The sequence below is a fragment of the Mesoplodon bidens genome, assembly GCF_964165515.1.
Source record: "Mesoplodon bidens genome assembly, chromosome: X".
NCBI lineage: Eukaryota > Metazoa > Chordata > Mammalia > Artiodactyla > Ziphiidae > Mesoplodon > Mesoplodon bidens.
The window spans coordinates 92,607,401-92,625,582 of record NC_138163.1 but is presented as its reverse complement, the minus strand read 5'-3'; the positions used below and the strand labels follow the sequence as shown (position 1 = coordinate 92,625,582).

General features: G+C 42.5%; 1 protein-coding gene across 1 annotated transcript; it reads left to right on the top strand.

Annotated features, from left to right (window-relative positions):
- Positions 1–15,608: 15,608 nt before the first annotated feature.
- On the top strand, positions 15,609–17,779 carry USP51 (ubiquitin specific peptidase 51; the record flags this gene model as incomplete). Its single annotated transcript, XM_081223232.1, is given in 8 exon segments — positions 15,609–15,641; positions 15,643–15,750; positions 15,754–16,128; positions 16,132–16,185; positions 16,189–16,911; positions 16,915–16,986; positions 16,990–17,144; positions 17,146–17,779. Coding segments are annotated over 8 exon segments (2,124 nt in total). The 5' UTR covers positions 15,609–15,638.
- Between the last annotated feature and the right edge of the window lie 403 nt (positions 17,780–18,182).

The following is an 18,182-nucleotide window of genomic DNA, read 5'->3' as shown; positions in this document are numbered from 1 at the left end:
CTCTGGAAGACTATAGAGGGTGCTTATCTCTTAATAAGTACATGATTAGGAAATGACTATCTTTTCCTGTCCCACGTGATCAAGAGTGGGCACCTTGCTGCCACTGAGATCTCTGTACAGTGAGAGTAAGACTCAGGTGAGTCAGACACTGTGGTGCTTGGGAAGGGAGGACATGCGAGTCAACCAGCAGGCTGCCGGGTTTGGTACTACGTGCTTGGCTGTGGGTAGAAGCCCACAGGGCTGCAGAAACATCACTAAGTGCACTAAGGCAATTGTCTTTCATCCCTTGATAAACATTCTGTTTTGGTGAAAACACACACACACACACTTTGCCCTGCACACTCCGGTTTATGATCCTCCACTTTCTCAATCCTTATGGGTTTTGGCTGTTTTTACTACTTACAAGAATGGGATTTGGAATCAGAAGGACTGGCTTCCTCACTTTCACTGGGCTGTGTGACAGTGGACAAATCCTTTCACTTCTCTGAGTCTCAATATCATCAACTGTAAAGTGGATGTAACCAAGCTAATACCTACTCAACAAGATGAGGTACAGTAAATGAGGTTCAGTGTATGCAACTGCTCTGTAAAGTGCAAGGGGGGCTAAGCAGATATTATGATTCTTATCATTGCTAAATATAAGAATAGATAAGAAAGTGTACTATGAAGCTGGTCACATTCCCACTAAGGTGGGGAGAAAAGCTTGTCTGTCCTGTCTGATTTCTCTGGAAACTCAAGCAACTGGGAGTCTATGGCCAGAGGGTCCATCCATGGGTCAATCCTCTCATCATTATTTTACTAGGATGTTAGCTCTATAGGATCAAGATTTTGTTTGTTTGTTTGCTTAGTTCACTGCTGTATCCCAGGTTCCTAGAACGGTACCTCGTGCATATTAAACAGTCAAAAATATTAGATGTGTGAGTGAATGGATCTTTTTGAGCATCTAGTGAATAGATGTCAGTGACAGAGATGATACAGACTTTCAAGTTAGTGAGGTGCTGCCACAAGGAAATCAGCCGATAGCAGAATATTTCCTCACTCATCTTTAAATGAAGGATATGGTATTATTTTAAAATATGAAGACCACCAAAGCTTAGGGGGCACGTGTGATGAAACATTACACTAAGGGTAAATTGTGCAGTAGCACAGCCAGGGAAGTTGCTGGGATGCTCTGAAGGTGGTCCAGGATTCACCCCCTGATCCTGGGGCAGATTCCTGAATGAGAAAGGAATGTAATCCATAGCCATAGCTTACATTAAGTGAGAACCTATTATGTTCTGGGCATGTATTTATATTTGTATTATATAATTTCACCCTCATGACAACCCTATGTGATAGGGTTTAGAATCCCCCATTTTCCAGATCAGATAACTGGGATTCAGAGAGGTTAGGTTGCTTGTGCAGGGACATGCAATGTCCTCATCAAATGGCAGAACAAGGATTTGAAACCAAGTCTGTCCAAGTCCAAGCTATGTACTTTGCTCTTAAACATTAAATAGCACTGCCCTCCATTATCTGTGAGCTGGTTCAAACTGCATATAATATGGGAGATGCCAGTTTTTAGGTGAAGTTTGAAACCACTAGAGGGATACAAACACCATAAATTGAGAGGGAGGCCCATTTTCACAGACTATCTGTTAACAAAATCACAAAATTTAATACACTAGGCTCTGTCGTACAAAGACAAAATGCCTTCTTTGTTTTCCACAACTAATCCTGCTTTTCCAGTACACAGTCCAATGGGTACTAATGGCGGACAGGGGATGACCACTTACATTTCATGATTAAAGATTCCTCAGGCTCTTCCAATTTGGCCGCTTCATTTCAGGCACTTATTGAGTCAAGACTAAGTTCTACTTATTTCTCCTCTCCTCTATAAAATTATGTCTGGGGATTGGTGGAAAGGATTCCGCTTAAGCTATATCATGGTGGCAGTACACAGGTGCCCACAGTCTGAGTGCTGTTTTTGGATTCTGCTTATGTGCCTATGCAGTGTGAATACTGTTTCCTTATTGGACTGTTCTCTTGCTAGACTTATGGGTCCCCCTGAGATTTGGTTGCAACTCAAAGCTGACTCCAATGAGTGTGCCCAGTGTAATATTTACCACAACAATGGTCTCTAATCATTTTTCATTTCACACTGCACTCGGATGAATAGTGTGCCCCCAAAGATTTATGTCTACCCGGAACCTCAGAATGTGACTCTATTTGGAAATAAGGTCTTTGCACATGTAATTAGTTAACGTGAGGCCATACTGTATTAGGGTGGACCCTAAATCCAGTATGACTGTTGTCTTCATAAAAAATAGAGAACACATGGCGACACAGACCCACATGGTGGAAAATGCCATGTAAAGAGGAAAGCAGAGATTGGAGTAAAGCGTCTACAAGCCAAGGAACACCAAAGATTGCCGCAACCACCAGAGGCTAGAAAGAGGCAAGGAGGGATCCTGCCCTGGAGGCCTCAGAGGGAGCTTGGCCCTGCCAATACCTTGCTTCAGATGTCGAGCCTCCAGAAATGTGAGAAAATACATTCCTGATGTTCTCACCACCCAGTTTGTGGTCATTTGTTACAGTAGCCTGAGAATCTAATACATGCAGCAGTAATAAAAGATTTTGAGCACATATCTCCAATATATGTATATTAATTTACAAATTACATACTGTTAACACCGTATTAGTATGCAATAATCATCATAAAACATCCAATAAAATTAGAAATGGGAAAAATGTGATTTTTTTTAATTTAAAAATTTCTTTTTCATTTTTATATGCTTAGAATTTCTAATGTTTCATTTTAACACCTCAATAGCTCTTTTTACCCACCTCATGTGTGTGTGCACACCCCACTTTGTAGACCAACGTGCCCCAACATCCCTTCATCCCCATTAGAGGGACTCTGGTGTGCTCAGCAACAAGCATGCAACTGCCTTCTGCACACTTCCATGTTGCTGGTGAGATATTCTTGATCTCTTCTAAAGCAAATGGGAACTGAGGAAGGTTCAGGAGTGCAGACATAGGTCTATTCTCTCCCTATCCACTCTGAGTGAAGTGTCTTCACAAGCTTCAAAAAATCTTTCATCTGCCAACTGTCATAACGGTCCCGGTGTTGTTGCACATTCCACCTCTATACCCAGCTTTCCCATCCATCTAATACCACTACTTACAGAATTTTTCAGAAGATGATATCAGGACACACACATCTAACTGATTTTCTCCTCTGTCTGTCTGTCTGTCTCTCTCTCTTCCTCTTCCCACACATCTGAGAAGGAAACACTTTCTTTTATTTCTTCTATTCAAGAGTCAGTGACCTAACACTCATATCATGCCATCCTTCGTCTCAAGGGAAAATACACACTTTTCCCCATCCCAGGGCCATTGTGACTGTCGGAAGGTAAAATATTTATTGCAAAAATAATGACAAAAACTTACATTTATTATTTCAGATAGTATCCCCATAAACAGCTTTACTTCTGGAAAGTACCCAATACTGAAAGCAACAGATGGTGAGACCATCACGAAGACTACCCTCGGCCTCTGTCACCACTAGTGACCCTAGTTAGATGAGAAGTGTCAAGGTGGGACTGCTCCTTTCTTTCATAGAAAGCAAGAGGAGATGGCAGGGAGCCCCAGAGGTGAAGGTGGTAGTTGACACACGAGTCTCCAATTTCTACTGCTCTTCCCTGGAGAACCTAGTAAGATCTGAATGGAGTGGGTCCAAGGGGTCTTTATTTCCTGGGAATATGAGGGGACGTCTTTAAGAATCTTTCCTCTTGGGTAGAGGAGAGCAACCTTTCCAAGGAATCCTGCCAAGATTCACCACAGTTCACACTAAAGCTAAGGAGGGAATGTAACTGTTTGAGACAGTTCCCTGGACTGGAGTGTTGTAGGTGGGTCAAAAAGTGATGTGGAGAGATGAGCCCTAATTCCTATGAATGGAATGTGGAATATGTAGCCATTCCACAATGACAATAAAAACCAAGGCGCATGATCTGATTAAGGGTTTTTGTTTCTATTTATGTTTCTATTTTTCATTATAAAAGTTGTACACATGAAGCACACGAAAGCAAATTTTTCACATAGAAAAAAGAAGGAAGGAATGACCCAGCGTCTTCCCAGACCCAACCCTCTGGCCTGAGGACCAGGAAAACCGTGACTGCCATTGTGTCCTAGCCAGGCTTCTAAACGAGGGTCCCTCTGTTTTTCCAGTCCTGGCAAGAAGTGAGCAGATTATATTTTCTTCAGCAAATAAATGGCACAGAAAAAATGAGGGGGAATACAGTATATTAAAAGATGCAAATGAAGCAACTGACAAATGATTAATCTCCAAAATTTATAAGCAGCTCATGCCACTCAATAACAAAAAAACAAACAACCCAATACAAAAATGGGCAGAAGAGCTAAATAGACATTTCTCCAAAGAAGATATACAGATTGCCAACAAACACATGAAAGAATGCTCAACATCATTAATCATTAGAGAAATGCAAATCAAAACTACAATGAGATATCATCTCACACCCGTCAGAATGGTCATTATCAAAAAATCTAGAAACAATAAATGCTGGAGAGGGTGTGGGGAAAAGGGAACACTCTTGCACTGCTGGTGGGAATGTGAATTGATACAGCCACTATGGAGAACAGTATGGAGGTTCCTTAAAAAACTAAAAATAGAACTACCATATGACCCAGCAATCCCACTACTGGGCATATACCCCGAGAAAACCATAATTCAAAAAGAGTCATGTACCAAAATGTTCATTGCAGCTTTATTTACAATAGCCCGGAGATGGAAACAACCTAAGTGTCCATCATCGGATGAATGGATAAAGAAGATGTGGCACATATATACAATGGAATATTACTCAGCCATAAAAAGAAATGAAATTGAGCTATTTTTAATGAGGTGGATGGACCTAGAGTCTGTCATACAGAGTGAAGTAAGTCAGAAAGAGAAAGACAAATACCGTATGCTAACACATATATATGGAATTTAAGACAAAAAAATGTCATGAAGAACCTAGGGGCAGTACAGGAATAAAGACACAGACCTACTAGAGAATGGACTTGAGGATATGGGGAGGGGGAAGGGTAAGCTGTGACAAAGGGCGAGAGAGGCATGGACATATATGCACTACCAAACTTAAGGTAGATGGCTAGTGGGAAGCAGCTGCATAGAACAGGGAGATCAGCTCGGTGCTTTGTGTCTGCCTGGAGGGGTGGGACAGGGAAGGTGGGAGGGAGGGAGACGCAAGAGGGAAGAGATATGGGAACGTATGTATATGTATAACTGATTCACTTTGTTAGAAAGCAGAAACTAACACACCCTTGTAAAGCAATTATACTCCAATAAAGATGTAAGAAAAAAGTGCTAAGTGACATATCAACCACATGTAATGTGTGGAACTTTTCGGATCCTAATTTTCTCAAACAAACTGTATAAATACACTTATGAGACAACTGGGGGAATAGAAAAGCTATTGGGTAGTAGATGATGTTAAGTCAATCTTTTTCATTTTCTTGGGTATGATACTGTGCCGTGGTTATGTTAAAACTGGTCCTTACCTATTAAAGTGAATTTCTGGGTGAAATGAATGGATGTCTACGCTTTGTTTCACACTACTCCAGAAAAAAAAGTTTAAGTATGATGGGGGATAGATGAAACAAGAATTGAAGAAAGTTAATGCTTGTTGAAATTGATGACTCTGAACTTAATGGGCACATGGGATATTCTTTCTATTCTTTCTGCTTTTATGTGTTTGAACTTTTCCATAATAAAAAGTTAAAAATAAAAAATGGGGCCTCCCTGGTGGCGCAGTGGTTGAGAGTCCGCCTGCCGATGCAGGGGATACGGGTTCGTGCCCCGGTCTGGGAGGATCCCATATGCCGCAGAGCGGCTGGGCCCGTGAGCCATGGCCGCTGGGCCTGCGCATCCGGAGCCTGTGCTCCGCAACGGGAGAGGCCACAACAGTGAGAGGCCCGCGTACTACAAAAAAAATAAATAAATAAAAAATAAAAAATGAAATGCTTGGATTACTGGGGGTAATAATGTGGGGGCAAGAGATGAGGAACAGAAAAAAAAGGCACATTCATGAGAACAATAGCAAGTGAAATAAGAAAAATGTCTGTGAAATATCAGTCACATATTCATGGAAGTCATGCCAATTGTAGATTCTGGCAGATATAAGTCAATCTTCAACAAGCAGTGCTGGAAATGGCTCTGCAACTTGAAACAATGTTTATTTACCTAGAGAAAGAACTTTGAATAAAGGGGATGTCTTCCTGATTTCTTAGACAATATTTTATTTTTTTAATCACTTTTTTTTGTTCTTGTTGAAGGACATATGAACAAATTATGTATACAGTAATATGTGCCTTTGGTAAGGAGGCTGAGGGTGGTGTGCTTGAAATTTTCTTACCTAAAAGAAACCAGGTGACAGGACTTATTTGCTCTCTCGTATGTAGAATGTAAGCTTGGTAGAGAACATAATTAAGGTGCAGAGAGGTTTCTAGGGGTCAGAACCAAGGGTACACTTCCTACTGAAAATCAGCACCATCTGCAGAGCAACTGCAGTATAGCAAAGGAATCTTGCACTCTTTAGGAACTTCTGCCTAGGGGATCCCCTGTCCCTGGGGATCCATTACCCTGAGACAGGGGGTGGCAATCTTTCCATCGTGAAAATATAGCATAGGCACATGACAACAGTTTGTAGAAACAAAGAAAGAGGAAAGAAAGTTGACTGTTGTCACCATAAATCCCCACTGATTGTATTGCAATATATTTCCTCCCCTCTTATATTCTGTGCATATGCATATTCTAGATGACTACGATCTTACTATAAATAGGATCTTTGTAGTATATAGTATAACCTGATTTTTTTTACTTGACTTGACTTCGTTTTGTGAATGTAGGCATATCAGTCCTCATAGAGATATGAAAATTGAATCACATTTGCCCACACATTAAACAAATTGCAGTTTCCAAAGCAGTAAAGTTAGATGTAATCAGACCTGACCCTAAAAATCCACAGCATTTGATCTCCATAGGTCTGATTGACTCTGGTGGCAGATGGAAGGAAGGAGGCTCAAGTCTCTCAATTGCTGGCAAAGTGTGAGGTGGGGGCTGGCAGGAGGAGAGGAAGAAAAGATGGTCTAGGGTCACTACCTACCACTGGAGTCACTTGCCCTTTTTACCATCCAGCTCATACACAGTGGGTCAACCCCTGTTTCTGGGGACACTCGAGATGGTTAAAAATAGAGCTGCAATTGGATAAAACCTAATGAACAATCAGAGAAGAAACTGAGAGCTGAAAGAGAATCTATCCTTATTTTCAGAACCTCTTCCATCTCTAAAGGAGGGCCTGCGAGGGAAAGAAACCTGAGACCACATACATGCAAAGATGATATTCAAAATAATTTACAAATGGTATGGTCATTTAAATCAATACATACATCGCTGTATAAGTGAAAATCATAAGTATATTCCTTTTTGTCCCTGAATAAACTATTTATGATATAACTATTTGACACATGATAGAGGTCGTAGCTTAACAACCAATTTCTATTAAAGTGTATAGAAGACATTGCTTGATATGATTTCTAAACTATTTTGCAGCTCTGTCACCATAGGGAGCCTGTAGAGGTCCAAGTATTCTTCCTATTTTCAGCATTTCAATGTCTAGTATATCAGAATGTTAATTTACTCTGCTGGCTATTTGAAGTAAGGTGGTAAACATAAAGTTTATTGGGAAATATTGGGAATATTTACCTTACATCTTTTTGTGCACCAGCCAGAGATAATTGAACCTGAAGACTTATCACCAAAGTAAAACATTTGGGAAACTATCTGACAGGTGGGCTAAAATTCCAGGCTTTCTCCCTGGCATTACACTGGTAACACCTTTGCAAATTGTAATACATGTTCATCAGAGCATTTTCTCATTAACTCCATTCTCTCAAGCACAGACAATAAAGTTTGGTAAATTAATTCAGATGGTGTTCCTTCCAAATTTCACATTTTAAGTAAAATTTTACAAAGTTCTTTGGTTGAGACAGTTGAAGAGTGACCATTGGCCCAGGACTATCCCAATTTTAGCGCCCAAATCCCTCTGTCCCAGAAAACCTCTCCCTGGGACATTAAAAGTCCTGGGTTTCACAGATGGGTGCAGAAGGTTGGGGGGAAAATGTAGAGCTCTTATGGCGGCCTCCCCAAATAGTGGCTGAAAGCAACAGTGCTTTTAGTGGCAAATGAATTACATTCTTCCCTAGTTGCTGTGGCTGTTTTATCCCCTGACTGTTGATGTTGACAACCATGATTTGGGGTTCACAATAATGGGTCATGCATTGTTACGTCACTGTGTGATGCGACTTGAGTGTGAAACTTAAGCATGTTGTAATCCTGAGCATGAGGCCCCAGCCTGGCACTCAGTAGACACCCAGGGAACAGCTTTTGAATAAACTTCCAGGTATTTGTTCCAGGGTAGACACATAGATGTGGAAATGATGCTGTACAAGTATATTCTTTGTATCATTGTTTGAAAGGACAAACAGTAGAATATAACCGAAATATCTTCCAAAAAGCAATTCTTTAAAGTTATCAATATCAGTAATTTTATGCATCCTTTTAAGTATCAGGTAACCCTTTATGTTCATTTTTTTTACATTATAATCACCAAAGTGCAATTTTTAAAGAATGATTTGTTAAGTAAATATTGTATATATTTGAGGTGTAGAACATGATGGTTTGAGATTTTATATATATATGCACATATTGAATGTGTACATACATATTGAAATGATTACTACACTCAAACTAATTAATGTATCATCTCGTCACACATTTACCATTTTTGTGTGTATGAAGACAGCACCTGAAATCTACTCTCTTAGAAATGTCCAGTATTCCACACAGTACATTATTAACTATAGTCATCATGTACATTAGATCTCCATACTTATCATCCTTCACAACTGCAATTTTGTAGTTCTTTATATTCTCTTGTGGAATGCTTTCTAAGATATATTGTTAGTTTTAAAAACTCTAGGAGGCACAATGTTTATATTTTTACTGCCATTTGTGTTAAAAATGAACTAGATAGTACACATTGAAATTTGTTTTTCCATAGAATAATTCTCGAAAGATACACATGAAACTAGGAATAGTGACTGTCTCTTGCAGGGAGATGCTAGAGGTTGTGTTCAGGAGAGGCAGGGAAACATTTCACTATATACAGTTTTGTACATTTTGAATTTCTGCCCTGTGCATATTATCTATTCAAAATATAAATTAAAAATCATATTATATAAAATAAACCACTCCTTCCTAAATTTAAATAATCAAATGGATTTTCATGTCATATATATACATTGTCTTTTTTTTAAACAGATTCTTACACTGTTCAAAAGGTGATATAGACTACTCTTTTTTTTCACAATGCTATGAGATGGGCCAGGTCATTCATTTTTATTTTTATATCCCTTCTATTCTCCCAGAGATGCAGAAGTTTATGGCTCTTATATTTAACATAAAAAGTGAGATAAATTATCCAAAATTGGTGGTCTCATAGTTCTGCATGTTTTTGCTTTTTTAATTTAAATGTTTTAAAATTTTAGATATCAAAATATTGTCCCCATTGACAACTTTATCAAAAACAGTAACCAATAAGAAAAAGTCAACATAAAGACCTTTGTATTCAGTAGCAGTACCAATTATGTAATTTTAGGTTAATGTTGAAGTAGTGACTTGTTCTAAAGTACTAAGTACTTCATAAAGAATGGAAAATGCAACTGTACTGGCTACCATGAGACAGACCAAACCTGCAGTCAATAAGCACCATTGATGTTTCTCAGATGTCACTGCAATAGGATGCCCATTTAGCAGGGGTCAGCATGCCATCTAATGATTTAGGTGACAATTTATATCATTGCTTTACCACTTCTCACAAGTACTATCATATATACTTACTGGTTTGGAATTATTTCAGTATTTTAAAAAGTTACAGGTGCCAGTGTATACTGTCTCAATATCAACTGCACATTCATGCCCTTCTGCTGAGGCCCCAGGCAAGCCTCTCTTTCAGAGTCTCTACATAGTCAGACCTGAGGGGACCCACCAGTTATAGCTCCAGGATCCTCATCTCTTCCCCACTGGAACATGCATCTGTTGGCTTCTTTAGTGAATGAGTTACCTGACTCCCTTACAGAAATACTCATTAATTTACCCAGAATTGTGTGGAAACATAGTGAACTCAGCCACATGCTCCAATTACATTCTACCATACAAAGAGCTGAAGCAAATACAATAAGTGATTAGGAGACAAAATGTAGCACTATGTCAAAAGTTCCGGAGGCTCCAGGGCCAGCACTCCCCATTCTCGTCTGTGTGATCTTGGGTCAATGCAAAATTGTCCCTTCATTTTCCCAACTACAAGGTGTGGATAACAATACCTACCTTGCACCACAAGTGATAGAATACATTTAAATGGGTGTAGAGAAAATAGCACATAATATGCACCTAATAGATGGTTTGTAATACATTTGTCCACTAAACAGGCAAAGTGGTCAGGACATTATGAAGCAAGAGTAGTCAGAATATGGAATTCAAAGAGGTCTGTTCATATGGATGTGAAAAAGACCTATGTCTTTATTTTCATCTATCTCTAACATAAATTCAACGATGAACCTAAGCTAGAAACCACTGTAATATTAGTAGTACATGTGACAATGTCACCAATAAAGATGTTTATATCCCATCACATTTGTTTCACATTTCTCGAAGTATCGTTTATGCTCATAATTACTTTGAAATTGTGGTTGTTATCATGCCCAGCACTAGATACTGTTATTTAATGCATTAATAAAAAAGCCTATGTTACCAAATCACAATATTTTAAAAATTCAAAACTGTGTTTCATTATAATAAATTTCTGTTACAATTTTGTGAATTTAACTTTATGCATTTATTAAAAACAAATATTATTATCTTAAGCAAACAATAGGCTACCTCCAGCTGCCAAAGGGACCCAAGGTGCCAAAAGTTTGAAAATGCCTGTGCTAGGAGACATTATGAAATGAGAATCCATGGGGAATGGAAGGGGTTGGGCTGAACACGCTGGGTGATTTCATATGTGCTATCTCATAGACAGGGACAGTACAGAGGTTTCTGTCGTTGAAGCACTGGAGTCATGATGGACAGAAAGTGAAGATGAGGTTGGGCACATCTGGGATTTGGGGATGTTGTGTAGTTTCCTTTTAAAAGAACCAAGAAGACACAGGAATCACTCTAGGTCTGTGAGCAGGAGAGTGCTCAGAGCAGCGGTTTCTAAGCTATTGCTTCTGAAGGCTGGAGGCAGACCAGCTAGGAAGTGGTGCACAGGGAAGAAATGGAACAGAAGAAGGCATCCAGTGGAGTAGGGGGCAGGAGGCTGGTGGACAATGTGGGTCCCAAAAGACCCTAACCCAGTCCACAGCACTCTACTTGCAGACCTAGCCAGGGGCAGGCAATGGCTGCAAGTCTGCCTTTTGGAATGCTAGCCTCAGAGAAGTGAGGTGATTGAGAAGAGGTCCAGGTTGGGAGAAAGATGCTTCGTGAGGTTGCAGGGGGCCCATTTTTAAAGGTCCTGAGGTACTAGGAGTGCAGAAACAGGCTTTTTCCAGATCCCTCTCTTTCTTATTCCACTCTACTCACAAAATACCTCCAACACCTGTTGCAGTTAGAAAGCCAAAAGGCAAGCCAAGATAAGATACTCCTGGGAAACCAGTCACATCAGAAAGGTTTCCTGCTAAGGCTTAATGGCCTTGACCTGTGTTCATTAACACTAACCCACAGCAGTGGTTCTCAAAGTCTGGTCCCAATACCAGTAGCATCAGCATTCAGCACCACCATTAGCTGGTAAATTGTCACAAACATATACTATTAGGCCTCATGCTAGTTACATAGCTAGCAAATGACTGAGTCAGCATTTCCACCTAGGTCTGCTAACCTGAAATGAGCAACTCTTTTGTTAGCTGTGGTTGAGCAAATATCTTTACCTAGGGAAAAATGTATTTTCTTTCATAAATTAGTCTACAATACCAAAAAGCTTCCCCTCCAGGTATTTCTACATGATTGAGATTTGGACATGTTTTCCAGTTACACTTACACAGATATCTTCTTTCTCTGTGGTCAGTCTCCTCATGCAGGCCTCCTTCTGCTGACAAAAGGACAGGGTTAGGAGAGGGTGAGGGGCTGGGGCAGGGTTCAAATTAAGGGACAAAATAGGATCCTCCTTAGAAAAGCAGAGCCCTGCCTATGTAGTGCTGCTGTACTCTGAAGGACCCCTCCAGATCTGGGGGATCAAAGAAGGTCTACTGGAGGAGGGAACACTTGAGCTGGTGTAAAACTGGAGGAAACCAGAAGGGAGGACAGATTCTTGGAGATCAGTCCAGACCAAAGCCAACTCTGGAAGTACAGCTGGGGCAGGACCTCTGAGGTGACTTAGGAGTCGTCATGGAATCCTGAGGACCTGCTCCCTCTCCCTGTTGTAGCCCTCAGGGCTCTACCATCAAGAGGTGGATCAGAATCACAAGGTTTGATCTGGGTGGAGCAGGCCAGTATGTGGGGGCAATGACTGGCTGTTTTTCAGGTAGGGGAGGCACTGCCAGACTCCCAGGACCACATAACTCTTCTTACCCTACTCCAAATTTCTACCCTAGGAAGGACACACGAGACAAAGAATGATTCATATGAAGGGGATGAGGAGGGGGAGATAGCAGGGACTGCCCCTCAGGCCACGAGAGGATCTTCACTTTCCCCTGTGCCACTAGGCACTCACCAGAAAGAGGGCAGACCATTTCCTCTCTAACGCTGCCTCCTCTCAGAGTCCTCCTGGGAACCCACTGGTGACTCCACTTCTGTTTCTCTCACCTCACTGCCACCTTGTCTGTGTGCTTCACCATCCTCTGGTGCAATCTGTCTAAATACCACATCTACATCTCTAATATTTATGCAAGGTCCAAGTTCCACGGTGTTGGAAAACACTGCTGTCTTTGCTGTTATTATTTTTTTTTACTAAAAGTCCTTTGAAAACTCCAGAGGAAGACAAACTAAAGTTTTCCTAAACTAATGCATTTCAGTTTGAGTGGGTTGTTCAGCTCTTAAGGCTCCTTCTCAAGACTCCTGTACCAAGAGCATAGCTGCATCCAAAGAGGCTGAAAATTCTAGCCTGAAAACAGGAAGCCTTCCCTCTCTGATGTGACGTTGTGGCAGTTAGAACCATGAGAGTGGCAATGGCCTTTCCAGTCAGGTACGTGGTCATTAGCTGACTTGGGGACCAAGTATTTGTGAATTGAAAACCTCATTAGAATTCCTGCTGAGTTGCCATGAGTTTATGGTAAGAACTGCTAGCAGGTCAAACCAGCTCTTTTCTTACTTGAAGGGAACTGAGTTGCAAAGATGGTGTGTAGCTTGCTTTAGGTTACAAACACAGCTAATAATGATAGAAAAGTTTAAGAGCGTTACTCTCTTGTCTCCCAGGCAGACATATTCTTCTGAAGGAGACTAACTCTTATTTGAACCTCTCAACTTATAGTCACTCTGGGCTATAGGACAGTTATGGTGGTTCTTCTCTCCAAGATCATACTGATCTGTGCTCACTCTGAAAATTCATATACATTAATGAATCTCTTTGATGTTCTAAAATCACTGACATCCATTTGGGAAGGCACCTTCAAGATACCACTCCGAAGCCCGAGAGAACTGAATCCTAATCCTGAGAAAAGGAGATACATGACTGTCCCAGAGAGATTAAACGTAGCATTAAACATCCTCACTGATGAGCAGGGATAATCTTGGGGTTGGACAAGAAGGGCAACAAGCTCTGGACATAGCATCTATCTTAGGGGTTGTGGCCTTGGATGCTGAACCTGTTAAAGGGAGGGAGAAATCTCCTGGGCTCTGAACCCCTGGAGGACACAAATCGTTTTACTCTGAGTTTCTCAAAGCACAACCTAGTGTGGTTAGTACAGTTAAGGGATCTGCGTACATTTGTTGAGTGCTTGCTCATGTACATGAAGTGCTTAGGAGGGATAATCTGATGAACTAAGCAATAACTTTGAAAGAGCTTCCAAAGAGATGTCTGCTCTTTTCCTGTACTATGTATCAGGTATTGTGCTATAGGCTCATTTTAGGGTCGGGTCTGAGAAAGAGAGGTGTGAAAGATAAAGTTTACTGTAAAGATCCTTTATATAGACTATGATTTGGTGTTCATAAGAGTTTGGGATTATTGTTTCCATTTTTGTTTAAACGACGCCACAATTAAGACTCAGAGAGGTTAGGTATTATATCTGAGCTCACACAGCTAGCAAGTGCTAGGGCTCTCCCATAGGAGTGTGAAGCCCTTGCTTATGCTTCCCCTCCCCACACTACAGAATCCCTCTCTCCACTTAACTCCTAGAGATCAGATTCTGATGGGTCCCTAAGGGACTCCTGTTAGGGAGTTGACATCCCTACAACCCCCATCCCCTTCCCAGTGAAACTTCTTTTCTGCGGAGCACGGGCCTGGAGCCAGGTGAGGTCAGAACGTCCACTCCAGGGGCTTTCTCTAGAATCCGTCACTGTGGTTACCTCCAGTAGAATCTGTTTTAGGAAGAGGTTTGTCTGACTGCGCGGGACAGCGGTGGCATTCATCACTGCAGGAGTGCAGAATCCGGGGCTGGGGGCCACACGTCGAGAGGGGAGGGGCCAGGGGCGGCCCCCTTGTGACCAGCCGTGAGGACAGGTCAGGAGAGAAGGCTGGCTGAGGAGCGCCTGGACAGCAGCAGCTGCTGCTGAGGTTCTGTATCACGCGCTTGGGGCCCAAGGTAACTCAGACCTTTAAATTAACAGCGGGGCTGGGGGCGTTGCGGAGGCGGGAAGAGGTAGGGACTTAGGGGGCCACTCAGTGAACGCGTGGAGGGCGGGAGGAGTCCAAATGTTTGGAGGAATCGTAAGGAATGAGGGTGATGAAGCAAGTAACAAGGTGAGTGGGGACACAAGCGCCCAAGGGCTTGAGAGGGCGCAAAAACTCGGCTGGCCAAAAGACCGTGCGCTTGGAGGTAGGGACAAAGTGTGGAACACACCCAGCCCAGGAACCTTGGTAAGGTGGGAGCAGGGGGACACTTTCTTCCCCTGAGCCCGTTTTCCATAGGTGCCCCCCTTTCAGCCATTTTAAAAATAAAATGTTGACCCAAGTGTTTTTAGGATATAAGGAAACAACGTCAGAGGAAGTTGTACCAAAGCGAGGCTGCGCAAGGCGCAGGAAAAGCAGTCAGAGGGTGGCGCCTTTTTAAAAGATTTCATCTCTTTCCACCCTAAAGCTAGGGCTGTACTCCGTCCCCCTACCTTTTCTTGCCTCCGTCATCCTCCCTTCAACCCCCCTCCACTCCCCAGCCCAGAGCACGATCCGATCGCCTTTAAACCAGGTAACCGCCTAGGTCTCCACACCAGTTCCCGCAGCTTCCGAGTAGAGTAGGTGCAATCCGCAGCAGCCGCTGGCTGAGCTCAAGGGCCGGTGGGAGGGGTCTCGGTGACGCACCGCGGCCATGAAGCTGGCCAGATCATTGCAGAAATCCCTGTCTCATTCCATCTACAGTCGCAGCTCGATTCCAGATGCCTCTCTCCAATGGCCGGGCAGTGAGTTGATGGTCCAAGTTCGAGAAGCTTCCTTTCCCTCCCGCTCTTTGGTCCGCTGGAGCTCAGGAGGTGAGGGAGAAGCCTCGCTCGAGGAGGTGGCTTAGAAGGCGGGGGAAATGGAGGAGGGGGTACTGGGGGCTGCAAAGACGTATTCAGGCCAGGGAGCTGAGGAGATGAAGCTGGAGCCATCACAGAAGCATAAGCCCGCACCAGAGGAAATCTTGACGTGGAGCTGCAGCTGCAGCAACGAGAAGATGCTCCCTTCAACCGCCCCTCGCTGTCACAGCAGCTCCTCGCCTCTATGCCCTCGCCGCAAGCCCCGCCCCCAGCCCCAGTCCCGGGCCCGCTTCCGAGGCCAGTCAGGGCCCTGGGCCCCACCCCTGCCTCCATCCCATCCTCCCCCTCCACCGCCGTCCAGGTCCCTGCCCTGGCGCAGATCTTGGCATAGACCCCGGCCTGGGTCCAGGCCCCAGACTCAGTGAAGATGTTCTGCTGACCTACACCCCTCTGGGGATCGAGGTGGCTTAGGGGACTGGTAGCTGGAGGTGGAGTTTGATCAGGGTCCCGCAGGGTGCTCTCATGTGGAGGGCTTTAAAGTAGCTAAGAACTGGCAGAAAAACCTGCAGTTGATCTACCAGCGTTTCATTTGGAGGGGGACCCCGAAGACAGAGACTAGGAAACGTAAGGCAAAGTCATGCATCTGTCATGTATGTAGTACCCATATGAACAGACTCCACTCTTGTCTTTCCTGTGTCTTTTTTGGCTGCTTTACTGAGAAGCATATTCACAAACATGCAGAAACCAAACAGCACAATTTAGCTGTAGACACCTATCATGGGGTTATATATTGCTTTATGTGTAAGGATTACGTATATGACAAAGACATAGAACAGATTGCCAAAGAAACAAAAGAGAAAATTTTGAACTTCTTAGCTTCCACTTCATCAGATGTCTTTCAACAACAGTGTATGACATCAGGTATTGAAGAGAAGCAATCAACCTGTGAGTCAAAGGAACAGGAGCCAAAATTGGTGAAACCCAAGGAAAAGAGGAGAAAAAAGTCAGTCTGTACTGTAGGCCTGAGAGGGCTAATCAATCTTGGGAACACCTGTTTTATGAATTGTATTGTCCAGACACTTACCCATATTCCTCTACTGAAAGATTTCTTCCTCTCTGACAAGCACAGATGTGTAATGACACACGCCAGCTTGTGTCTTGTCTGTGAAATGTCTTCACTTGTTCATGCTATGTACTCTGGGAGCTGAACTCCTCACAATTCCTATAAGTTACTGCACCTGATATGGATTCATGCAGAACACTTAGCAGGGTACAGGCAGTAGGATGCCCATGAGTTCCTCACTGCAATATTAGATGTGCTTCATAGACACAGCAAAGATGATAGTTTTGGGCAGGAGAACAATAACCCCAACTGCTGTAACTGCATCATAGACCAAATCTTTACAGGTGGCTTGCAGTCAGATGTCACATGTCAAGTTTTCCAAACTGTCCACCACAATAGATCCATGCTGGGGCATCAGTTTAGACTTTCCTGGCTTTTGTGCCACATTCAGTTCCCAGAGTCCAGAGAGGGTTAATGGCACAGTGAGAAGGGATGACTACATACCAGGAATTCCCTCACTCACAGACTGCTTACAGTGGTTTACAAGGCCAGAGCATCTAGGAAACAGTGCCAAAATCAAATGCAGTAGTTGCCAAAGCTATCAGGAATCTACCAAACAACTCACAATGAAGAAACTACCTGTTGTGGCCTGTTTTCATCTCAAGCGGTTTGAATATGTAGGCAAACAGAGGCGAAAGATTAATACTTTTATCTCCTTTCCCTTGGAGCTGGACATGACTCCATTTTTGGCCTCTACTAAAGAGAGCAGAATTAAAGAAGGCCAGCCACCAATAGATTGTGCACCCACTGAGAATAAGTATTCCTTGTTTGTAGTGATTAATCACCATGGAACTTTGGAAAGTGGACACTATACCAGTTTTATCCGGCAGCAAAAAGACCAGTGGTTCAGCTGTGATGATGCTGTAATCACCAAGGCTAGCATTGAGGACTTACTCTGCAGTGAAGAGTATTTACTCTTCTATCACAAACAGGGTCTAGAGAAAGACTAGTCTTACCTGACCACTTACCAGAAAAAAAGTAAAAGAAATTAATAGGCAAGGATCCTGAAGGGACACACAAACCTACCTGAAATGGACAATGACAATACCCATACAACAAGGAGCACTTCTTGAAGTATCCCAAAAATCTACCTGGAATGGACAATGACAACAGCCCCTACATGACAATTAGCATCTTGATATAAAGAACCAATTTTAACATGGCTTATGGGTCTGTAAGAGGAAAGAAAAAAAGAATATTAACTAATGACCATTCAGCCTTAAATGGAAGGGAAGGAGCAGAGGTTGAAAATGGTCCCATAAAGCATAATTAAATGAAAAGAATGCTTTAGGTGAGAAGAGTAGGAATAGAGATGTTCTGGCACTACTATATGTCATTTGTTTCTATGAAAAT